This window comes from Ostrea edulis, chromosome 6, assembly GCF_947568905.1.
Source record: "Ostrea edulis chromosome 6, xbOstEdul1.1, whole genome shotgun sequence".
In the NCBI taxonomy this organism is placed as follows: domain Eukaryota; kingdom Metazoa; phylum Mollusca; class Bivalvia; order Ostreida; family Ostreidae; genus Ostrea; species Ostrea edulis.
The window spans coordinates 74,656,120-74,682,497 of record NC_079169.1 but is presented as its reverse complement, the minus strand read 5'-3'; the positions used below and the strand labels follow the sequence as shown (position 1 = coordinate 74,682,497).

At 32.9% G+C, this 26,378-nt stretch overlaps 1 protein-coding gene and 1 long non-coding RNA gene across 28 annotated transcripts in view; one reads left to right on the top strand and one right to left on the bottom strand.

Moving 5' to 3' along the window:
• The first annotated feature begins 745 nt into the window (after positions 1 to 745).
• The window catches only part of LOC125683089 (myelin regulatory factor-like), a 77,718-nt gene continuing 52,085 nt past the window's right edge, over positions 746 to 26,378 (top strand). For 17 of the 27 annotated variants that reach the window (XM_056140781.1, XM_056140778.1, XM_048923865.2 and 14 more), the window contains exons 1-3: positions 764 to 916; positions 3,147 to 3,161; positions 16,920 to 16,986. In XM_056140781.1, coding sequence (XP_055996756.1) covers positions 874 to 916; positions 3,147 to 3,161; positions 16,920 to 16,986 — 125 coding nt within the window. In that variant the 5' untranslated portion in view covers positions 764 to 873. Of the gene's footprint in view, positions 917 to 3,146; positions 3,162 to 16,919; positions 16,987 to 26,378 lie in introns of all 27 variants that reach the window. The other 10 variants (XM_056140783.1, XM_056140773.1, XM_056140777.1 and 7 more) reach the window with 3 other exon arrangements.
• Positions 6,511 to 26,378, bottom strand: part of LOC130046953 (uncharacterized) — a 45,810-nt gene continuing 25,942 nt past the window's right edge. The window contains exon 3 of the long non-coding RNA XR_008796026.1: positions 6,511 to 6,611. This is a non-coding gene — a long non-coding RNA (uncharacterized LOC130046953). The remainder of the gene's footprint in view (positions 6,612 to 26,378) is intronic.

The window sequence follows — 26,378 nt, the reverse complement described above, 5'->3', positions numbered from 1 at the left end:
GTTGTCTTTTTTAAGTGGTCTCCAGAGATCCGAGAGTCTGTTGTCTTTTTTAAGTGGTCTCCAGAGATCTGAGAGTCTGTTGTCTTTTTTTAAGTAGTGGTCTCCAGAGATCTGAGAGTCTGTTGTCTTTTTTTAAGTAGTGGTCTCCAGAGACTGTAGTGAATATGGTTTCTCGTTATCGATGGAATTGTATTCTTTGGTTAAAAAAAAGAGAGACAAGATTCAAAAGTCTTTGTAAAGGAACTAAGACAGGTACCCAGAGGTCATACAGTCTACATGCACATGGTCTAGATTTGCATACGAGATTTGATGTAAATTTGAAAATAAAAAGAAAGGGGAAAAAATCAAGGATTACATTTGAAAACACTCCTTTGAAGTGCGAACATTGTTCATAATATGATCACTATTATCAACAAGTGGCATATATTTAAAGATGTCTTGAGCGGTAAGAGCAAAATATTTTATAAATTTGTTTATACCTTGTATATATGTAATGGTAGACGTCGAAGCTACCAATTCTGGCTTTTCTACGACGGTAGTTACTTTAAGCTTATAAATTTAGGCCTATGTACAAACAAGTACATGATCTAGCGGACCAAGTGATTCAAGAAATATTGAATAAATCGAGGAAACAATAAAAAAAATCGCAATGCATGACATTACCAAACATTGCTAGAAAGTAAATAATTTTGAGTTCACAGTCAAAGGGAGACAACCCCCATCAAAATCTTAATAATTGAACTGTCATGTGCTCCTACGTCATGAGGGCAAAGGGTAAAGTGTAATGTGTACACAGAAAAGAAAAAAGATCGTCAATATACACATGGATTTGTAAATACACAAGATTTTGATTTCTCTGATTCCGGTGATCCAATGGAAGTCCTGGCGGACGACCAGGCCATCCGAGATGCCATAGGTAAGTGGATTGTCGTCCCAAAAGACAAATTAAAACTCCACAAAGTGTCTCTAGATTTCCGGTGGAAAAAGAGAGAGGTTTTGAGTTGACGAAGACTTGTAAAGTGAAAGAGCTTATGTTGTTGACGCTGGACATTTTACTGAGGTGAATCTTTTCGTTAATCACCGTTCCTCATGAAAATGTGTGATTTATTGGTTGTGAGTGTCTTGGAGATGAATATTCGTGACAGTAGTTAGTTTGTCACTGGAATCCGTAATGGGGTCACTGGGTATTAACCGCCCCCATTAGATCTAACGGTTCCATCAAAATTTCTTCATCAGCTGAGCGACTTTGATATTTCGTTCCACGTACAATACTGTCTTGTTTTCTGTGTGGTATGAATGAATAAGTTTTTTTTTTATCATTATTAAATTTTTAGTGTGACTACTTTTTGGGGACCAAAAATGAAGTTAACAGTCTTGTAATCCCATCATTCTGGTACAATGGTTGAAGACACTGACAGTGCACGTTGTGTAGTTTCATAACTTGGTCAATATATGTACAATATGTGTAGACCTACTACAGACTCATTATCTAAAGGATTATGATATAATATCTGAATACTAGCTGTGCTTGTGTATTTTCTTCAGTAAATCATTGTAACTATCTAAAGACGGCTTTTTGAAAACTTTTCTGTTAATTTATCAAGTTTGACGTACGTGTTGTGTTTTTTGAAATATTCAAATCTAGAAAGATGTGGGTTATTTTAGTATGACTTCAAGTTATGGAAATTTTAATCTTATTTTTTTTTTCCTTCCTGTCTTCTTTCTGAAAGATTTCATCTTGTCGTTCGAAGAACGGTTGAATTTTAAGTGTCGCTGTATGTGTACTTTAACTTTATTTTCATTTGTACTGTAAATCACTTATCATTTCAAAATAAAGAGAAAACGACACAACAATGGTGATAATGAACAATTCTTAATAGGTACCCATTATGAATTATTGACTAGACTCCTGTGACTTGTGATATTGGTTCTTGTATCACTGATTTTGCTCAAATAGGCTTCAAAGAGTCTGAGAGATAAAAGTTTAATGCCAGGCACAGGTGGCGCTCCTTGTAATTAACTGATGCTTTGCCTGTACTATCAAATGTTTCGACAATGATTCATGATCAATTATTTTTCTGTAAATCAAAGAAGATTTCAGGCCTAATTGTGCTTGATATTTTCCTCCAGTATTCTGTTTTTAGAGAGCACGTTAAAAGTATATATCCCTCAGGCAAGATTTTGTTGTTCATTCTTGTCAAAATCCATAGTGTCAACGAAAAGTTCCAAGGGTGAAAACAACAGAAAATCTGTAGAGTATCTATTAAAATTGAGTCAAGACATTGAAATTTCAGATCAAAGATTTAAATCCCAAAATGAGATGTTTGATTTTATTTAATTGTAAATAATAATGCAGATATGACTTTTTAAAAGGCAAAATATGAAAGTATTAAATTTGGATAGGGTAAGGCTAGTGCATTATGGGAGTGGGTGGTCTGTTGAATATATATACAGTAATTTACAGGGGACCCCCTCCCCCCTTTTTAAAAAAAATATTCTTTATTTCACCAATAACCTTAAGTTGAGGTGGGTGCAGTTATATTGAATGGTGATGGATAAATTTGAAATGGGACAGGGACATCATTTCTTTTTAATAAGTGTAGGCTCAAAGAACATATAAATTCATGTTGAGCACATATATGATTTTATATATGCAAAGAATCTGATGAGCCTGTTATATATTTATCCCAGGATTGTGTCCATCTTCTATAAGCAAGATTATATTAGATAAGAATACAATGTCCAAATGCATTCAATATCTGACAGGAATCTTTGATTTCTGTTTCATGATATAATTCTGATACTGAATTAGAAGGAGCTGCGCTATGGGAGCTCATGACTGTACACCCAGATTCATTTAAAACAAATAATAAATTTTTCCTTGCCCCAAGGAACTTTTTTCCGAACATGTCATCAAGATTTGTTAATAACTTTTTGTGGTAAATTCTTGTGAACAGACAAACAATTTACAGTCAAGGGTGAAGACATGGCCTGTGTCCATTTAGTTTAATGATACAAAAATATTTCACATATACCTGTTGAAATGATTTATATTCTGAGTAATTTACGTATGCCATGTAGAGTATTTATTCAAATTGTCTATGATAGTATCCATTTTAGAAGTTTTTTTTGTCTTTTTCTTTCAGAGGCTGCAATTCAAAGTAGGTTATGTCCTGTAACAGTTTTGTTTTCTGGCACTTGGCACTTGATTTCTCAATTTTCAGGAAAGCAATCAATTCTCTTTCATTTCTTCCTTTTTGCCATGAGACACTTCCTTTTTAGCTCTCTGGTATTTTTTTTTTTTTTTACACATTTGAATTTTTTTTTCACGGTTCTGGTCCTCAGAAAACGTGTGTTCAGGATGTGCTGTCACACTTAAAGGATAAAATGAAGTGTGCGGCACGAATGCACCATCAAATTTGTCAATACGATATTACTTATCATTTACAAACAGTCCGTACACTAGTTGTCACATGTGGTGGTGATATAGTGCATTGATACACTGGTTAGGTTTGGGAGTGCAGGAATAGAGGGAGAAACCTTATGATAGTTTTATTTGTGTGAATAAGAAAGTAAACAAAAAGAAAGTATAGAGTTGCCATTAAATGGGACTTTAAGGGACTGGTTCACGCTTTTTGAATTATTTTTAAATTTTTTTCATGTTAAACATTAAAAATATAACTCATTTAAAGTTGATAACCAAAATTTGAACTTTCTCAATTCAAGGAGAAGAGCAATATTTGAGCCTAATAATGATCTCTTTGTTATGTAAACAAAACTTGGGTAGTTTTTATGTTTGCAAACAAACTAGTGAAATGTTAATTTTGTAATTTTTAAGCATTTTAAGATTTTGCACAGACACAAATTTAACATTTGAATGGCACATTTTACCTAAAGAATACTTGAAATGTGATATATATAATGATAATTTAAACAAATAGATCGATAAGCATACATGTTTAAAACTTTGTAAACAATAACATATGTCTCCATCTTTGTTTACACAACACATAATAAACTCCTTTCTCAATGTTTAACCTCATTTTTTTGTTTGAAACCTTTTAAACATATTAGACAGTAGATTTTGATCATTAAAAGTGAAAATTAAACAAAAGTTTGAGTAAAATCATGAATCAGTCCCTTTAAATCATACCTTCCGCTGGGTACAGTCAAAATGGTTCTAATATCTTGACCTTGACCAAATGACTGTGGTTCAGAGTCGTTGGACACCTGAGTTGGTCATAAGCAATACTTGCACCAAGTTTGAGCGTATTGAAAGTTGTGATGAATGGTCTAATTCTAATATCCCCCCAACCTTGGGGACAGTAAGTGGCTAAAATATCTGCCCCCCCCCCTCCTCTCCTCCCCTGAACATGTTACTGTAGGTCACTGATGTTAACCCCCCTAAACTCTATGTCCATCAATGGTGAGCTAATTGTAATCATGCAGGAATAAATCATTTTTGGATTTCAATATTTGATTTTTAAAAGTGGCCTTATCTATGAATAAAACAGTAATTGCACTGTAAATTTTCAAAATTTGAGAATGAAGCCAATGTTATATTTAAAGTGCCCTGTGTGATATGAATAAGTAAGTTTGGTTAGGTGTTAAAAATAAAAGTAATTCATTTTGATAGGAGACAAAAAAATATCGGAAATGAAAAATCGGTGTAACCACAGTGTGTGGAATGAGATTGTTACAGTCGGTCTAAGAATTATTGTACTGAACCAAGTTAGAATAATTCATCTTTTACCTGTAGTTTTCAGAAAATGGTGTCAAAATAGTGTTAATTAAATCAGTCTATTTTCCAATGCCATAAATCATTTAGTACGAGGAGAAGCATTGTCTATATCAGTAAATCTGTACCAGGAATATAGAGGTCATCCTCATATGAATTCATTTCAATGAGAGTCTGCAACTGGAAGCAGACACCTTTCTTTGAAGGTATTAATTATACTACTACATTTGTATAAGTACTAAAGGCACTGTAATTGTTGCACTGAAACCCAAAGGGCACGAGGCATCAAGGACACATTTAAGTTTTTCAAAAATCACTTCTTGGCATGTTGATTAAGTGACCACACTATGAGTCATGGATCACTTTGTGAAGAGTTTGAGGATCACACACAAGTCTATATTTGCATGTATATCCTTGATTTTTTAAATGTAGGATGATGTGAATTAGGATTGATCTGATAGTTTGAATGAATTATTTCCAAACTTTCAAGCTTATATGTTGTTGTTGTATGGGGAAAACATTCTACAGTCAGTTTAATGCTATGTGTTCACCTTAGTACATGTTCATTGTAGTGCAATATACCACTATAGACCAATTTCTATACAATACAATTCTACTACAATCAAAATCCACTTTAGTACAATACACTGTAGTACAATCCACTGTAGTACAATCCACTTTAGTATAATATGTTGTAGTACAAGCCACTTTAGTACAATCCACTGTAGTACAAGCCACTTTAGTACAATCCACTATTGTACAATCCACTTTAGTATAATCCACTGTAGTACAATATACTGTAGTACAATCCACTGTAGTACAATATACTGTAGTACAATCCACTGTAGTACAATCCACTTTAGTATAATATGTTGTAGTACAATCCACTGTAGTACAAGCCACTTTAGTACAATATATTGTAGTACAATCCACTTTAGTACAATCCACTGTAGTATAATATGTTGTAGTACAAGCCACTTTATTACAATCCACTTTAGTACAATATATTGTAGTACAATCCACTTTAGTACAATCCACTGTAGTACAATATACTGTAGTACAATCCACTTTAGTACAATATATTGTAGTACAATCCACTTTAGTACAAGGCACTATAGTACAATATATTGTAGTACAATCCACTTTAGTACAAGCCACTATAATACAAGGCACTATAGTACAATCCACTTTAGTATAATCCACTTTAGTATAATATATTGTAGTACAATCCACTGTAGTATAATATATTGTAGTACAATCCACTATAGTATAATATGTTGTAGTACAATCCACTTTAGTATAATCCACTATAGTACAAGGCACTATAGTACAAGCCACTATTGTACAATATATTGTAGTACAATCCACTATAGTACAACCCACTGTAGTACAATATATTGTAGTACAATCCACTATAGTAAGAGGCCCTTATGTTATTCAAGTAAAGAGTATAGTGACACTGTGTCAGACTTTTAAAACAATTAACTTTTGTTCACAGGCAAGAAAGAATTGCAAGATTTGTGAGCACGGTATATTCTGAAAATTAGTTGTGTTAAATGAAATGTAGAAAATGGATACATACAGGCACACTCGTAAATATGTAACTCAGTGCAAATGCTTCTACTATTTACTAATGGCAACTCACAAATAAAAGTTGGTGTACAATAAATGACAGTGTCCTTTAATTCTTTCCTGAATCATCTAATGATGAAAGTTATGGGCTTAATGAATGAAATTTCTCAAATTAGAGTAATGAAACTGATTTTACATACTTTCCCCAAAACCTTTTTATCAATTGCCTCTGCTCTGCGTTTTGAAGTTTGGATTGAATATAGTGATATGAGACCTCTGCCCTGCGTTCTTTCAGTTGAACCTGCAATTCAAAGTAATGTTCCTAAACAATGTACTTATTAGGCTAGTGGTCAAGGGTGTACAGGAAAATTTCAGAAGAGGAGTAGGAAAACATTTTGATTCTAGATTCTTTGATTTTTTGGGTTCCTGGAGAATGGGATAAAAGGTTAAAGCCCAAAAATAATATGCATATTTATACATTACGTATAGTTAGTATACTATATGCAATATAGCATATCAAAAAAATTCTGTAGAATAAACGTGACTTGATGTGACAGATAATGAATGCTAAATTTGAGGTAATTGATCTGTGAAGATTATTTTACATTGACAATATATTAATATTTAATTGGAAATGAAGCACATATTAATAAGGTTTGTTAGTGAATTGAAATATAAACATCTCAGATATATATATATATATATATATATATATATATATATATATATATATATTCACCTGAGAGCAGGACCACTGCTATTATATGCATATTTGATACACATGCTGTGGATTATTTTTTAAATAAGGAGTAATTTGGATAGGTGGGGATATTTTTGTGGTGATTTTATGTTTTTGATAAAAGTAATTGTGTTACAGCAGTATTGGAAAAGAAATATACAAATTGTGATTTACCTACTATAGAGCACAGTTAATCAAAAAAAGAGAAAAAATTAAAATGAATAATGATAGAAGAATCCAGTAATAGGACATTATAAGGCTCATGCGAGTTTTAAAGTATTTTTGCTGAATTAAAAAAAAATAGGGGTGGGACATTCAATTCTTTTTCATTTAGGACAACATTCATCAAGTTCATTCAAGAGGAGATAGGCTTGTCAAATTAACCATAGAGAGCATGAAAACAGTTAAAAATAGCAAAATAAACCCAGATGTGCATGCACTTTTACAGTCTGTCACCTTAAAAATGAGAGAAAAGAATCACAGGGAATTGTGAAGATGACACTTGATTCTGCATGCTGTGTACACATAGTTTGGTTGAATTAGTATGTATACATTTAGTCATGCAGTTTTAAGTGGAAAAATCAGGGAATTAAAATAAAAATAATGGTTTCAAAAGTAAATATCTTCTTAATGTTTTTAAAAGGGAAACACACAGCTATATGACAGCAAGACTTGGTTTGTCTCCGTATTCAGTTCCGTCTTCAAAATATGGGTAGGTTTCGCTGGCCCACCCTTATAATGTTTATTGAACTGCAAAAGCATTAGTCACAGGAATGCCAATATTTTGTTAACTTCCCATTATAGGCCCTCTGGGTAGATTAAGGTATTTTTGCCGCTGTTTGGGTGTTTGCTGAATTTTAATTGAAAGCATCCAATACAGAGATTTTAATTTAAGATTTGTTCAACTACTGTTTATTTTTGCCACCTAGTGGTCAGGATAAGATGTCCATCTTTGTGAATTATTAGAATGTTTTACACTAGTCTAACTGAAAACACACAAAACACTGGCACCAAATATAATGATGCCTGTAATGATTATGTTAAAGGACCTCCCCACAACAGCTGACGTAGCTTGTGGTCCCTTTTTACCATCCCTCTTTTCAAAGAAAATATTGATTTATCTATTATACTTTTTGGTAAATATTAAACACTGATAGTATCTCCAGTAAGTGTACAGTCCTTTTCCCCTGGGATATTGGAAGATAAGGGTAAAAAAAAAAGTTTTCATTGGTCACTCTCAACCTGAAAACTACAGAAATACTACCTGAGGTCAATACAGATAAATGCAGTAGAAATAGAAAACATAGTTTTTGCAGATTTTTATTATATTTATTTTTATGAATTTCATAATCAGCACAAGATTGTCCAGTCTTGCCTTTTGGATATAATTTTCTTTATTACAAAAAAGAGAAATCTGGACAACCTTGTGCTCGATATAAACAAAGACTTTGAAAACCGGTCAATCGTTGAATATCAATAGTGATTTAACAAAAACAGACAAACCCGATTTCAAAAGATTGCATGGCTCTTAATGTGAATGAACTTTTCAGTAAAATGAAATGCTAAACCTCTAAGTTAAGGTATTAATGAACATTTTAGGGCATTGTAAATTGCATAATTCAAAGTTTGATGCTTTACTAATTAAATCACTGGGGCCATATGTCGCAGCTTAAGTGGGGAGGTTCTTTTGTTGAATTTTATCACAGTACACACATGGCACTGGATATAAAACCTAACAAGGTAGTAACTACCTTAAAATAAATTAAAATGTTTAATTCTTCAAACCAAGTAAAAGATTGTTGATACTCAAATTTGAAGAAGGAGGATAAATCTTGCAAATCTTTTTATGTACAAAGGGTGTTCCTGTGAAAGAAATTATATGACAAGAATTATAGAAATCCATAGTGTTTTTATGTAATGGAGATGATTCACGACTATGCTGGGGTGGGTTGGAGGAATTGCATTACCAATGTATCTAAACACAACAATTTATTTTTGTCTGACTGTTTTATTCTGAGGAAGCCTGCAATTAAAGGTGATTGGTGGATTCTACTCCATACTGAAATATTGATGATTGTACACAAGGCAAACAATGCCCCTGTAACGGGTATTATCATTAATCACGATTATCTTGATACACAAATGTAATGATCTTCATTTAGAAGTTAGATTAGCCATTAGTATTATTGTATGGGTAGAGAATGGACTTGTTAATCTGCTATGGGATGAGTCATTTAAATAATAGCATCAGAATGACATTGGAACTATTTAGAATAAACATTTATTATCATACTAGTCACAAGTTAAAATGATTCAAGTCTATTTAGTATTTGGAGTTTTAGAACTCTGATTATTCTTAATGTCAGACATTTTATTAATTTTGACCAGTCCAAACAATATGTGCTGTTGCTTTCTGCTGGGCTGAAGGACAATTTGGCCACCATGCATATTGCAAGTTTAGTGCAAAGGCCTATCAGTACTGCATGCAGCCCTCTGCACTCTACCTTCAGAGCTTTGTTGTTGACGATATACAACTCTAAGCTCTAAGGAATTGTACATATATGTATATGTACACAGATTGACTGACCTAAATGCAGTTTACTCATTTCATCATTCTCTGTGACACTTGTAATGACAACTGTGGGTTTACCAGTCTGTGAACCATCAAATGACATCCTTAACCTTGTGGTTTTCATGTTGGGGCAAACTTAGGATATTGACATTTGTTTATATACATGTTTGTATATATATATTTTAAAAAAAAAATCACAAAGCCGATAGAATATACTCAACTAGTTTCTTCAATTCTTCAGGAGTATATGACATTGTAATGATATCCATGAACTCCTAAAGATATACTCCTGATGAAGAAACTCGTCGTGTATACTCTATCGACTTTGTGATACTTTTTATTATACTACTATATTAATTTTATTATACTACTTTATTGATTGTCTAGAAAAAGGAACTGATTTTCGAGAAGTCAGTCAAATCAATGTTGTGACTGTACTAGATGACATATATATGTAAATATGCATGCTGCACATTGGGACTGTATCTGAGTTTGATAACTTGATATATCTATGAGTTGATAATCGATTTCAGATAGGCAGCTTTAAGTACATGTACCAACACTTTGCAGTGACTGTGCTCTATAGGTAGTACTCACTTGCTTCTAATAAATCAACCAGTACACATGCAGTCATTTTTGTGAGGGTCACAACGCTGTGATTACAAGCACTTGCATGTCGTATATGTAAGTGGACTAAATAGCCAGTATAAACTGACCGGGAGTTATTTCTGTATGGAATGTAGTACTCTGCTTATTTATAGACAGATATGGAGCAATAAAGGAACAATAGGGCTATAGCTATCACCACAATACCATAGGACAATTGTAAAGGAATGCTGGAGGGAAAATAAAATTAAAATAATCTGCAAAAAAGTCGGGAAGAAATTTACCTTGTATGTTTGATAATTTCAAGAAAGGTGACACATTCAGGTTTTTTTCCCTTCAAGCCCGAAATAACCTATAAATTTTTTATTTTTATTAAAGTATGTCATTACAAGGCCTCATTTTAGAAATAGTCTTTAAACATCATGCAGCCTGCTACCGTGCATATTCATTCTGCTTTCAAAATTAGATGTTTAACATCAGAATTGCTGTTAAGTATGTTCTATCTTGTCTGGAGACTAAACCTTGTTGCAAAGCAAAGCAATATTGAGTCTAGTGTGTGTGCTGTTGTAAGCATTGCCAGAGATATCAGAGGGGACATTGCTTTTTATGAACCCAGGTGGAGCTACTAAAATATTCCACTATAAGGCACTACAACATATCCCTATAATCACTGCATGATTATTGTATCTAGGTTGTATATATATATATATCTATATATATCTGTGTGTGTGTGTATATATACCAATACCAGATCATATGTGCACATAGGATGAGTTTTTTCAATTTCTAATGCTTTTTTTGGCCTTCAATATCTTTACCAATTGAAATGATAGCCATTTCCTTAATGTGAAATTCATGTGCGTGTGGATCTTGATAAATGTAGTACGACAAGTTTTAATGGCTAAACTGAAAATTTCTCTGACAGGAATGAAAATAGAATGTATAGATATAAGAAATAAATTTCAATGTTAAGGATACATGAGGATATGAACTGCCACACTTGATGCTGGCATATATACTCTTTATGAAGCACTATTATAAGCTATTGTAATGTATTGAAGGCATTTTGTAACCCTCATGTATATTTCAAAAACGTCATTTATTTCATAATACATGTACATATATATATAATATATATATGTGTATATATATATATATATATATATATATATATAAAGGAAAAAAAATCATTTTTGAAAATACATGAGGCTATGAACAGCAATGCTAATTCAAACTGGCATTACATCATGAAACGTACGTATCAGCACTACATCATGAAACATACGTATCAGCACTACATCATGAAACATACATATCAGCACTACATCATGAAACATATGTATCAGCACTACATCATGAAACGTACGTATCAGCACTACATCATGAAACGTACGTATCAGCACTACATCATGAAACGTACGTATCAACAATAAATCATGAAACGTACGTATCAACAATAAATCATGAAACGTACGTATCAGCACTACATCATGAAACATACGTATCAACAGTACATGTAAATTATGCCAGTGTGAAATGTTGCCGTTCATACCTTCATGTATTTTCAAAAGTCATCATCATAGAATTACATTCCTTATATTTACAGTCATCTTTAATTTTTGTTGGAATTTCTGCAGCGATTAAAATCTAAATCTCTCTGTCTGTAATATTGCATAACAATGGTATACATGTATCTGATTTATGCTACGGCCTGACTGTGATACATTGTTACAGTCAGAGAAATCTTTTGATTAGCATACAGATTATAAAATTTGAGCTAAAAATAAAACGTGAAACATCAGTAATTTGTGAGAATTATCTAATGGCTGCAGGTAATGATAAATTGTTGGATGAGGATTGAGGAGTCAGAATCTCTCCCCACCATTCCTCTCCTACACTTCCACAGGTCCACACTAATATGTTCCCCTTTTCTTTGACCACTACTAGCTGTCCCTTTCAGAGGTCCCATTTTATCTCTTTCTTCACTCCCCCCCACCCACCCCCACACACAGTGTTCAGAAGATTGAACAATAAATACAGTGATATTTTCTGTACATACAGTACATTAGGAGTCGTTAGTCAGGACAGCGAGACTTTTGTTTACCTAATACATTCTTCTATCAGTGTTGTTTACTTGTTATGCATACGCTTATCATCAGAACACTGCACACACAAATACAATTCACCTGAATCCAGTCACATACTAATATTTATACAGATGATAATGAACATTGTCCCAGATTCTTTTCATACAAAGTCTTTATGAATGTTTTTGTTTACAGCAAGTTGCTTTGATTTTCTAGATAGGTTCATTATCCTGTAAGCTTGTTCTACTGAATATATTACTGATTATATATAGGCTTGAATATGTAAAGTTTTACTGATTATATAGGCTTGAATATGTAAAGTTTTACTGATTATATAGGCTTGAATATGTAAAGTTTACTGATTATATAGGCTTGAATATGTAAAGTTTTACAGATTATATATAGGCTTGAATATGTAAAGTTTTACTGATTATATAGGCTTGAATATATAAAGTTTTACTGATTATATAGGCTTGAATATGTAAAGTTTACTGATTATATAGGCTTGAATATGTAAAGTTTTACAGATTATATAGGCTTGAATATATATTTCTCAGTACTACATGTGGATTATTTGACTAATTGTATCATAGGCTTAAATATGCATTCCTAAATGTAGACAGTTTTATAGGCTGCATGTAGACAGTTTTATAGGCTTAGATATGTATTACTACATATGATTTTATTAGCTTAGATATATATTAATTAATTCCTACACATGGGTAGTATCTGAGATTGAAGGTTGGAGGACGTATTGGTTTGAGGTCTGTCTAATTGTGCTTGTTTCCTCGTTTGTTTATCACTTTAACCTGATGGTTTGGAATTTGAATAACAAAATACAGACTGAATTCATACTTAAGGAATTGAGAGCATACTACCCATAGTTCTGTGCATCTCTGCACACAGAGGTTTGGGTACGCAAACGAACTCTGGCGGAAGTTTGGAATTGAGAGGTCAAAGCCATGTGACTAACAAAGGTCATTTATCAATGTGAAGGTTGAATGTGGCCAGACTGGGAAAAGAGGGGGGGGGGATGGGCAAATTGTATCATAAACACATCTTGTTTAAAGTTCCTAGACTTGCATAAATAATACATCATGGTTGATGTCATGGAATAGGTGTTGCTACCAGTATTAATTGATTTAGTTTGTGCCATTTTGGACTTTCTCCACAAAAAAATCATACTGCCAAAAATTTTCTTCAGTAATTTAAACAGAAAATGATGCAGTGAATCTTAAAGGAATTCCAATTAAATTGTATTAAGTATCTTATATTTTCATAGTTTCAGAAGAAACAGCATGTTTTTGGACACAATGATTTCGTGGTTGAAGATTTCTGTTATGGTAGTTTGATATGTTTCACTAAACCGGAAAAATGAGACCCCCACGAATGATAACTGATTCCGAAGTATTTGTTATAGAAATAATGATAGAAGAACCATTGAGTATCAAACTAGTGTAGACCATGCAGTTAATCATAAATATATGTGTATGTATTAACCATCTGTGGTCTCGCTTTGTTCAGGGATATGTCACTTAGGACTCATACAGAGCGTGACAGCTTTTCTTCGGACATTAAAGACAAACACAGCAATAGTCCATTATGATGACTATATATGAAGTATTACAGGTACGCTGTGTATCAAATTTTTCTATTAGGGACTAATTTCCCCACTTTTAATGGTCACTCGGAGTGAATTATACTTGCACAGTAAATTGTATAGTACATGATTTGGTAAATAAAGAATTGTCAAGTGGTTTCAATATGTAATATATTACGTTGTAAAAACAATATTATCCCATTCTTCCCAAACTTTACAAAAGCTGATAACATTTACTTGTTGATGTTGGACATCTGATTGACTTAACCTTGAATGCTGTGATGCCTAGTAAGAAACTATTGTTGAAAATTTAGTCTTTGTTGACAAACAAGACAATTTATAGCATGATTCATTTTTGATGTCATCAAGGAAAAAAGATGGTGGAGTAAATGTTTAGATTTGCAAGCCACTGACATCATGAGTATGCTTCAAAAAAATCTTTGCTATAGCAGACTGTCTTGAGAGAGTTTATCCTCTTCTAAAGTGCTCTCTTCCTTTTTGAGCAATGTCTTCATTGTATTCAATTGCAGAACATGTTTTCATACTTGTGTCATAATCATACTGGAAAAGTGTTCTTTTCTTATAACTGTGGGACATGCATGCATGTTCACATGCAGGATGAAGAATATCCATCTTATTCAAGTGCATGTTTAATGATGAAAGGACTGTGAAATAGTCATGTACCTAAGATGAGGATTGAACATATGTTTAAATTCTCTGCACATGAATGAATCAAGTTTCATTTTTGAAAATACATGATGGCATGAATTGTGATACTTTATGCCGCCCAGAATATACTTCATGAAGTGCGTTATCACTTCATGAAAAAGTCTGTTGATGTGAAGTGACGTTGCTGTTCATACCCTCATGTATTTTCAAAATTGAAATTTACGTTTTACGATCATTTCTGTTAGAATTCCTAGCCATTAAAATAGTTGTACAAATAGTCGTACTATATTTATCAAGATTGTTCACATGCATGAGGAAATGGCTATTGTTTTAATTGATAAAGATATCGAAAGCAAAAACATTGGAAATGTAAATATTAATATCTTCAGCAGATTTAAAGATTTCAGATGCTTACATAAAGTGTGGCCCTATTGACGTTAAAAATTAAAGTATCTGTCGTGATATTTTTTGCTTTATAATCAGAGACTTGTATTTTTATATCGTTATTTCTGTCACATTTGTCACCTTTCTGTGTACTACGCATTCTCTCCGACAGGAGATCTTTGTGCCATTCTTGAATTAATTAATTATTTTAATGTGTACTGTTTCCTTGTTTTTATTTTCCTTGATTAGGTGCTAATATTTTTTATTATCCATTTACTTCAGATTGAAAATTTGAGAGAAAATGATTATAATTAAATTTGTTTGAAAAGTTCTCCTTATAGACTCAATTTAAACTAGCCATTGGACCATGTGGATTGAAGATCGAGCGAGAATGTGCGCACTTATATGACTATTCATTAATGAAATGACGGAATTGCTATGTCATGGTTCAGATTATAAAAGCAGATTCTCAAAATTTACTGCTTTTAATGAAGACATAATCAAGGTCTTTATAGCAGTTATCATTAGTGTTGATTTAACAAAATATCATGTGATAGCAAGCACCATTTCCAACTTTTTATATCTTTTCCAGATATGAATATGATTAATGCATACTGTAAAATTTCAGAGTATGATATCCAGAAGTGTACAAAAAATTGTATACTTACTAAGTATATTTTATCATAAATGTTAAGTAAATTTTCTAATAAGCACCTCTTTTGTAGTTGAAAAATATAATTAATATTCGACAATTTTGTATCAGAGGACAGAAATATTTGAACAGGTTAGACCAACATAATTGGCAAATGAAATAGTAATTGTTTGGAAAAATCCACAAATTTAGTATATATCGATCACTAATAATTCATTTTTATATCATTTCAGTTTGAAAATGTGATTTCTTATCTTTACTCATGCATAAAATAATGACCTAAAATGTAGTTATCAAAATGTCCCAGGTGTCTCATAATGCTCAGTATGACATCATTTTCATTCCTCGTAACATTGCGTGTTGGGTGACATTAAGAGGAAATTAAGGATACACACTTTTAACAAAGTAAATTCATGTCTGCATGAGTATTTTAGATATCTGAAATCATCAATTGGCTTCATGGAAATCTTGAATGTGACAGATTTAAGTGGTGTCCTCTTTCTCAGCAGGTTTTTTTCACATGGGCAGAAATACTATCGAGTCTACATCCGGTGAGAAGTATATACAATGTACATGAAGGTGCTAGGGCTTTTCTTGAACCAAAAAAACATGTAATGATACATGTACATGTACTTCTTGCAACCACAGAAGCTATATTTACAGAAGTTATTCAATATACATACTGTTCTATAATTAACTGAGGTAAAATTTGGTCTCCATTTAGATTCAACTTTTTCAACATGTCTTTTGAATACATATACATAATACTTGCTCTTTGTAACTCTAGGTCTTGAAATTGGTTATCATAATTTGTGTAAAAAGTCCTAACTAATTTGAAGAAAACATACTGCATGCAAATTCCTCCTGCTTAGATAATATCCTCTTGGATATTAAATTAAACATGTAAGTGACAATTACTGTTTTGTTATGAGGTTCATTATTATAATAATTCAAGAGTGTATCACATATTGATGTCATCCAATTTGCATTTCTGTTTTGGAAATGAACGTACGAGATCTTGGATCTTTGCATATATTCCTGTTAGAACGGGACATTTAACAGACGGAGAAGTGAAAGTTTTGCTGAAACTGACCATGACCCCCAAATTATATATCTAAACAATCTTGATAATCTGAATAATTATCAGACATTCATTATTGAATTTGGATTCCAATATGGTGGTGAATTTTCCATCTGGACCATTGAACGATTTTTGTGGTAAATTTTACCGTGGATTTTCTATTGAAGATGAATGATGGTGGGAAACAAGTATCAGTGCATTTTTTTGTGTGTTTTGTAGCCCAGGACCTAGTGATAGATGAAGCCTTGGACATGGACTTGGAGCGCTACCTTGGGGATGGTAAAATGTGAGTACAATTAAAATATCTAAATACAGGACTACAAGTGAATTTATCTAGTTAAAATAAGATCTTTAATCCACTCCAAAATCTGATATATCACTTTATGAAGCAACATAATCAGATTCAGGAACAGATCAAAGATTTTATCTTAATCAGAGAGGAATTTGTTATGCCTCTATAAGATGAAGATTAGGGGCATTGCGTTGTTTTCCTTTCTGATCGTCTGTCTGTTTGTCTGCAACTTTGATTTTGGTCGTAACTTTTGTACTTAACATTTAGACAGATACTTTATGATTAATAAGCTGAAAAGTCAAGGTTACATACTTGTCAAGGTGAAATGTCAGAATAGGATTTAAAGATGTTTCATGAATACATTTTTATCTTTAAAACATGATTGACTCTTTGGATGAGATGAAATTTTTTTATACAAATGAAATGAAAAGAAGGAAGTAGGGAAATATACAAAACTTAATGTTTTTAAACAAGATCATTGTATCATAAGGACTAAGAAAGCCAAGGGAAATGAGAATTTAGTCAATGGCTGCCATGCATATATAGATAAAGAAACTAAAAATAGGAGCACTGAGTCACAGTCTTAGTGAGCATTAATTACTATGCCTTAAAATTTTGAAAAATGATGATGATAAAAAAACAAACATATATTTTGTAAACACTTTCTTTATAGGTTCGTCATGTTTTACAAACTGTGGACTTGAAATCCCCAAAAATATCTTAGTTTTGCAAAGAGAATAAAGTGTTTGAGGTGATGGTAGTAGCAGATTTGGACAAATGGAGACCATAAATTTTAAAAAATGACACCTTTTAATAAAAGATTACCTGATTTTCATCTCAGACATTTATAAACTTCATTAAATTTGCAACCTACAGACCCTGGAATTTTTCTTTAAAGCAAAACTATGTTTCTTTTTTCTTGGTACAGAAAAGAAAATAAATGTTCAGGAGAATTTATCCATTCATGTCAAAGCAAACAAAATAAAATCATCTAAATATCTTAACACATAGTTGTTTGCTGGCCCCTAGTCTACATTAAGTGATAATTTTGAGGTGTATTAAGTGTATTGTCATATTGTAAGGCGACATTGCCCTGGGGGTCAAGATGAGGATTAAATTGCTTCGTCCAGACGGCCCCGTACAGAAATTGTCTCCATTGCAGGCCTGCATTAAAATGTTGGTAAATTTCTAACCAGCTTACCAAATGTTTAAAAGGCAGCTTAATCAGAAAACAACACAAAGGATTCACTGTCAAAGAAGTGACAATTACGTAAACTCAAACACCATGAGCACACAACTCAGTCCTCAGCACTGAAAGAAAATTTGTTTAATGGATTTTGTGTTCTGCACTTGTCAACACAAGTTTGTTTGACTTTGAAATCATGTTGTAAAGAATTTAAGTACTTAAAAAATCCAGGCAATATTGATTGACTAACGGGCTCAAGTTCCGTTTTTAATGCTCAATTATATCAACATTGACAAGACCTGTAAGACATTCTTTGTTATTAAATAAGGAAAAAAATATCTCAATCCACAATCTCACCTCCTTATAAAAAAAATTTATTTTAAAACAGCTGGCTTTCTTTTTGTAAAATCGGATTTATGTTGTGACACACGCATACTTTTAAAAGTCTCATGTAAAGAATGCATTGTACATGTAGCACAACTCTGGTATGGGTCAAGGGTAGAGCTGTTAAAGAAAATTGCCATTATGGTGTGTTTTTCTATTTCGATCCAATTCTCCCACTTCAATTGTATGAATTAGATTAACTCCAGTATCAGTATAATATGTTTGATGTGACCAAAACAAAAACAAAAACAAAACGAGACAGGTGATTGTGTGCCACATCATGCCTGATAGAGAAAGAAGCTGACCAGTGGTGGATTTTATGGAGTGAGAATAAGGTGTACATGGAACGAATTTGTCCTGCAGCAGTTGTGGAATTTTTTTTATCAGAAAATGAAAGATGAGAGTGTAAATGAGAGAGGACTGCTTCATCTGACTCTGTACTCATTTCTTCATTGTCAGAGCTAGATCTGCTTTAATATTTTCATAATTCTTCCATAGTCATGCCTCAAAACAATTCTGCACTTCATTTCAGAATATTGTACAATTCTTGTTTCCCAATGTATGAGTTGAGAAAATAGTACATGTATATTGCACCCCCCACCCCCACCCCCCAAAAAACAATAACAACCACCCAATTTTGATTGTTGCTTATTAGATGAAGGTATATGATATGTGAAGATATAAATGTTTATCTATAGTAAGTTAGAACTCAATACATGTTCATACTACAGTCAGAGGTACAGCAATGAAGGGCTCTATTGTTTAGGGGTCGATTGTTTATGCAATATGATGTACAAACAAGTTCATTGCTTTCATAGGGACTGGAAATTCTACCTCTTTGTCATGGAAACTAAAGGAATTGTGAAGTTGATGCAATTATTATATCTATCCAATGTAAATAACCTTTTTTTTCCAAAAAAAAAAAGAAGGAAATTAGTGTGATAAATGTGTTTCTTATCCCCTTGCAACTTATTTAGAGAGAATATGTTGGGATGCTATGTGTAGTAAAGCCCTTGATAAAATGTTCTGGTTGCTGTAGGACTGGTTTTTATACGCCCATCTTTAGATGGGACGTATTATGGTACAGCGATGTCTGTCCATCCGTCCGTTCGTTCAGGGTTTTCTCTTTATAATTTCATTTACCTTTCACATACATGTATCATGCTGAAACTTGCTGTGTAGCTTCTTTCTGGGTCACTCAAGATCATACTGCAATTTTGATCCATTTCGACCTTTTTTCCAGGAGTTTTGCCCCTTTATTTGGAAATAATTATTATATGGAGGGTACATAATTTGTCCGCCTTACTCCTCCCACAGTTTCCAAGTGAGAGCCTTCTTATTATTCCCCCTTCAAAGAAGAGGGGCATATTGGTTAGCACCTGTTGGTCGGTCGGTCGGTAGACCACATGTTGTCCGCTCAATATCTTGAGAACCATTCACTTGATGATAATGATATTTCATGTGTGGATTAGTCTGGACATAGGAATATAATGTCTGCTCAATATCTTGAGAATCCTTTTCTTGAAAAACATCAAACTTAGTACACTGGTACATCCTTAGGAGTAGATGACCCCTATTGATTTTGAGGTCACATGGTCAAGGGTCAAACTGGACATAGGAATATACTGTATGTTCAATATCTTGAGAACCCTTTGCTTGACAGACATCAAACTCGGTACACTGGTACATCTTCAGGAGAAGATGATCCCTTTTGATTTTGAGGTCACATGTTTAAAGGTCAAGGGTCAACCTGGACATTGGAATATACTGTCCGCTCAATATCTTTAGAACCCTTTGCTTGACAGACATCAAACCTAGTACAGTGGTGTATATTCAGGAGGAGATGACTCCTGTTGATTTTGAGGTCACATGGTCAAAGGTCAAACTGGACATAGTAATATACTGTCCACTCAATATCTTGATAACCCTTTTGCTTGACAGATATCAAACTTAGTACACTGGTACATCTTCAGGAGAAGATGACCCATATTGATTTTGAGGTCAAAAGTCAATTGTTGAACTGGACATAGTAATATATTGTCTCCTATATTTTAAGAATTATTTGCTTGATTGACACCAAACTTGGTACACTGGTACAGCATAAGGAGTAGATGACCCCTATTGATTTTTGTTCATATGAAAGTTTGTCACAGCCTCATGATGGCTGATATTACCTGAAGCAAAGTTATACAAATTATAGCACAAGAAGAACACCCTATGTAAGCATTTCACGGGCGTATTATGTACCGTTTGCGGTACTCTTGTTACAATTTTTTTAAACAGTTAACCACTAGACAGAGCTCCAGATAAGGTGCGTATCAGCGTAAATACGCATTAAATTTTACCAAATACGCATTTAAGTTGACATTCATGCGTACAATTACGCATTAGCGAATGTAAATACGCATTACACTCCGAAAGTAATGCGTATTAGTCCGCGTATTTGTGATACATGTAGTGTGATATAAATATGAATTATCTATTCATATGAATTGAGGTTAGCCCAGGGCTTGATCATACATGATATTTAGCACTAAACATGTTTTGATGACAATCACAATTTTGAAAAATTGGAAGAGTTAACTCAAAACACTATCGTATAGGCCTACTTGTTATACTTTCTTTCTTAAAGAGTTATTGTTCGGTCGAAAGTACAGGAAAAAAACTTGTATTATCAATCGTGGACGAATGATATACAGAATTGGATCATCATCAAGTGACTGAGTGTCTGACATATTCAAATTTAATGCATCAATGATAAATATCAAATTCCCAATATCAATGAATAGTTGTAATAAAAAGAACTGCAAAGGATTTTCCCCATAAATAGCTGGAGCGGCCTTTTAGTATAAAGTTAAAGTTTAACGGAAGAAGTATCGTTTATCTGGTGACATCTTCTATGCAAAACAGCAAAGATAATCAGTAAATTAACAAAATACACTTTTGAATTTTTCTGAAAAGCAAAGTACTCATTGATTTGAAAATCAGGGAGTATATAAATACTCTTTGTGGTAAAAAATTATCTGGAGGTCTGACTAGACATAAGAAATTTAAAAATTTCATTCTCTCTATCATTTGTTAAATTGGTCCTATCCATTCAGAATTCATAATGAAACTTCACTGTGAATTCCATTAAAATGTATTCATCTGCAAATTTCATCAACGACTGTCAGTGCTGTTGTATGAATATTTAATTAGATAATTCTCTAATTGTGCTGTTCTGGGTGTTGATTAACTTCACTTTTAATGGAACAATGAAAAACATGGCCAGATTTATGGATTATTAATAGAATTAATTTTGGTCATGTTTAATTATCATATTAATTCCACTTAGAGATGTTAAAAAATTTTGTACTTCAGGTGACCACTTTTTCGTAGTGTGTCTGTGAAGTGTATATTTAATTCTTTGTCAACATAAATTTTGTTTAATGCTACTGGCCCATATTTCTCAGTTAAATGTAAGGTAGGGTTTCCTTGGACTGACTGTTGATATTCATTAAATTTGACAGAAGTCATAATCATTTTCTTTGTGAAAATGGGAAGGGAAAGTAATGAAATTGTTTATTAGGGCAAAAGGAGAATTTTAAAAGTCACCTTCATTCGTTTTTAAGAAGGGATAGCATGATCCTGTTAAATTAGTTCTAATTTGGTGGTTGTGTGTGTTTGTGTGTGTGTGTGTGTGCATGTTAAGGAGGGGGTATTTTATTTTTTATACGCCCGTCTTTAGATGGGGCGTATTATGGTACAGCGATGTCTGTCCGTCCGTTTGGGGTTTTCTCTTTATAATTTCATTTCCCTTTCACATATAATGTTGAAACTTGCTGTGTAGCTTCTTTGTGGGTCACTCTAGATCATATTGCAATTTTGATCCATTTCAACCTTTTTTCCAGGAGTTTTGCCCCTTTATTTGGAAATAATTATTATATGGAGGGTACATAATTTGTCCGCCCAACTCCTCCCACAGTTTTCAAGTGAGGACCTTCTTATTTTGTGGAGTGTTTGTATGGGTATTGAAGATGTGCATCTGGGGAAGGATTTTGATTTTCTTCCATTTTTGAAAAAATTACAGGTTGTTGAACTTGGTCCATTTTGAGGAAATCTAGATTTTAAGACCCTTTGTTCATATGAAAGTTTGTCACAGCCTCATGATGGCTGATACTACCTGAAGCAAAGTTATACATATTATAGCACAAGAAAAACACCCTATGTGAGCATTTCACGGGTGTATTATGTACCGTTTGCGGTACTCTTGTTTGTTGTTTCCCTGGTAGGGACATTGTCCTCCAGAAAATGAAAGGGGGGGGGGGGGCATAGTTTGCACTTTTTCTGCCCAAAAATCGAGTTGCAGCACCCAAAATGGCATTAAGAGACCTTTCTTGATTTGATAAGTGAGTTGTAGTAATTCTTAGATATTTTTACATCATATTAAAACAATTTATTGGTAGAACAAAACTCAAAAACATTATATTTCACAAGATTGAACTCGGTGAAAATGATTGATTCTACGATAGTAATTTGCTGGTAGTATGTTAATTGGCCCATGCAAGTCAGCAATCAGATGTTTTCTCATAAAAGACCTTAAAAAAAAATTCAATTCATTGCGACAGGGGATATAGTAATGGGAGCATTTGTATGTGGGTGTAACACTGAGCTTGTAAACATGGATGAAAAAATCTATATCAGCAATATTTGACTTTTCCTTTTCAATTTGAATACCTAGTCGAGTTGGTTAGCATACCGGCTGCTGAACTGTAGGTCGCAGGTTCGAGTCCAGCAGGGGCTTTAATTTTTTTCCAGATTGCTTTCTACTAAAACTGCGTTTTTTAACTAAAGTAAATTTGAAAATTTTCAACTTCAAAATATTGTTGTACATATCCTCCACTTTTCATCTACATCAAATTTCTCTGGTGTAGCATACATCCTTAAAGGGACTGGTTCACGATTTTTGAAAAAAAAAACTATTTTTCATTGTTGATGTTAAACATTAAAAATATATCTGATTTAATGTTGACAGTGAAAATTTTGACCTTCAAAGCAATATTTTAGCCTTTTATCTGTGTTATGTAAACAAAGACTGAGTCTTTTTATGTATACAAACAGATTAGTGAAATGTTAATTTTGTAATATAAAGCATCTTAATTTTGCATAGTCACAAATTTTAACTTAAAGATGACACATTTTACCCAAAGAATGCTTGAAATGGGAAAGATCTAATAAACTTAGATCGATATCCATTTCTTTTGAAAATTTCATAAATAATAGCATACTGCAATCTTTGTTTACAAAACAAATAATAAACTCTCTAAAATGAGCTTCTGTGATAATGTATAACCTTGATTTGAATGTGAAATCTTTTAAACACATCAGACAATAGATTTTGATCATTAAAAGTGAAAAACAAAATTTTGGGAAAGATCGTGAATCAGTCCCTTTAAGGCCAAAAAAAGAAAAACACCAACAAGATAATCCAGTTTCTTGTCATTTGGCAAGAGAAAAAAGTGTAGGGTATAGGTAGGAAAATATCTTATTCTACGTTTTAATTTAAACATATGTATATAATACATACAGGTAGATTGTTTTTCTGATATATGATCATTGACATTAAGCTTTACTGTTTCGTGTGTTCAGTATTGCCATTCGGAACACTTTGGGTGTTTTTCGGTGAAAGGCCCGAGTTGTTCCGGATGCAGTGTTGTAAGACACATGGTCATAATTCAGAGACAAAAACAGAAAGGAGTGCACAGATAACTTCAGTCTTAAAAAGCAACTGATTTTAGTTGATAATTACAGATCCGGATTGAAGGCACTGAGAAGTTCTAAGGTTTGGGGAAGGGGTTGTAAAAGTATGGGGGAGGGATGTAAAAATAGGCATGAATGCATGAAGAGGGATCATAGTCTATTTTGGCTTGAAGCAGATACCTGCTTAAGACATCCATGCACATCAATTGTTATCTTCGTCAGGTCAAATCATTAACTGCAAAACTAGTTAGTATTTAAGATAGTTTTAAGATTGTCTAACCCCGGAAATTTGAAGGTTCTTATGCCAGAGAAATTATTGGAATACAGAGCGAATGTTGTCTGTGGTGTCAGCATTTGAATTGGAAATGATGTGTCGTTTATATATTTACACTGATTTTACATACATAAAGTGCAACTGTATATTTCATTAAATGGAGACACTGATAAATAGATGAAATGTGCCTTCATAAAGTGACAAATATTGATCTAGGTCTATAAATATTGATTTTAACGAGAGACTTTTGGCTTCAAAGTGTCAATTATCATTGCATATTTTACAATTATGTGACTGTTTTGCACAGGTATACATCAGCATTGTTTACATTAAACATGAGATGAATGTGTCATTTAATTAAGAAATGTTTTATTTCAAATTGTTTTAATTTGTTTAAATTGTTAAATAGATTGAAATGGGAAAGCCCCAATAGTTTTGGGTATGTAATTTTCACTTGCATTGAAGTTGCAGAGAATGTACTGGAAGAAAATGTATTCAACCATGCTAATTTATTTCTGGAATAAATTCAGAATATTTATAAACCAATATTGAGTAATAAAATGTTAGGTTTATGACTGTTTGTTAAATTTTATGTGTCTTAATATCTCCAAAGCTGCTGTTTAAATTTCTCCTGTGTAAATGTTCTCTACTGTGCAAATCTATACAGTGGGATTGCCCTTCCAAATATGCTAATCACACACTTAGAATTGGAGATTTATGACGCTATTTTTCATGGTAAATCAAGTTGTTTTATGGTAGTAAGCAGTAATCAATTTGAAAGCCTCCTCATCTTTGTTTTGATATGAAGAGCTATTATTGAATATAAAATGATTTTACAGAGGTTTTAACCCCCACGAGAATTTTTGTCTGAGGAAACTCTTTTCTTGCCGATAGTTACTGACTTTTTCAATCTGTCAGGTGACACAAAATAAAAAAAACAAACCAAAACGCACTGACCAAGAAATTGTTCTTTTTATGTTTGTATGTAACAGAGGTGAGTACAAATAGATGGTGGACCTAACCAGATATTTTATTACGCAGTAATACAACTATAGTATGATAGGAGTAATATCGATAATCACTAAATCCGTAATTATATGTTGTGGCCATGACCTTTTTGACCATTAAGGAATGAGAGTACTTAACCCCTGGATGCGTACCCAAGATACAGTTTACCCAACATTGAGCAGAGGTATAAATGTCTAGGTGTTGTGTGATTAGCTAATATCAAGAGTGAAATCATTTGGAATTAAAAGAAATATTATAGAAGTTTAAATTAATTGTCCAGATGAAAAATTATGGCAAAACTCAAGAAATGACTGCGAAAATTTGTAACCATGGTAGGGGGGTGTGTGAAATGAAGGGCATAATTCACTACAGATCGTTATGTGTTGTAAAAAAGTACAAATACATGTATTACCTTTAGATAAAAGCAATGGCACCCTACATAATTTTTGCCGTTTTTATTAGCACTTTGAATAAACTTTTAAATGTTGGTGCCCATTTGTCTAAAATTAATTAGTTAATCAGTGAGAGGGCCAGTGGTTAGCATTGAGGTTTGGTACTCTCTTCCCTACAAGATGATGAGGAGTTGAGAGTGCGGAGACTTTGTTTCCTTTTAGCATGTTCTGTAAGGAACTGGTATGGGCTTAACGTACCTGTAAATTATGTGTACAAGACATGACCTTGAACTTTGTTAAATGTATGCCACTGCATTTGATCTAACTGTTGAAAATGCTTACAATTTGTAATTTGATCATTTTATTTAAAATGATATACTGGTATTCTTATCTATTCTTGACT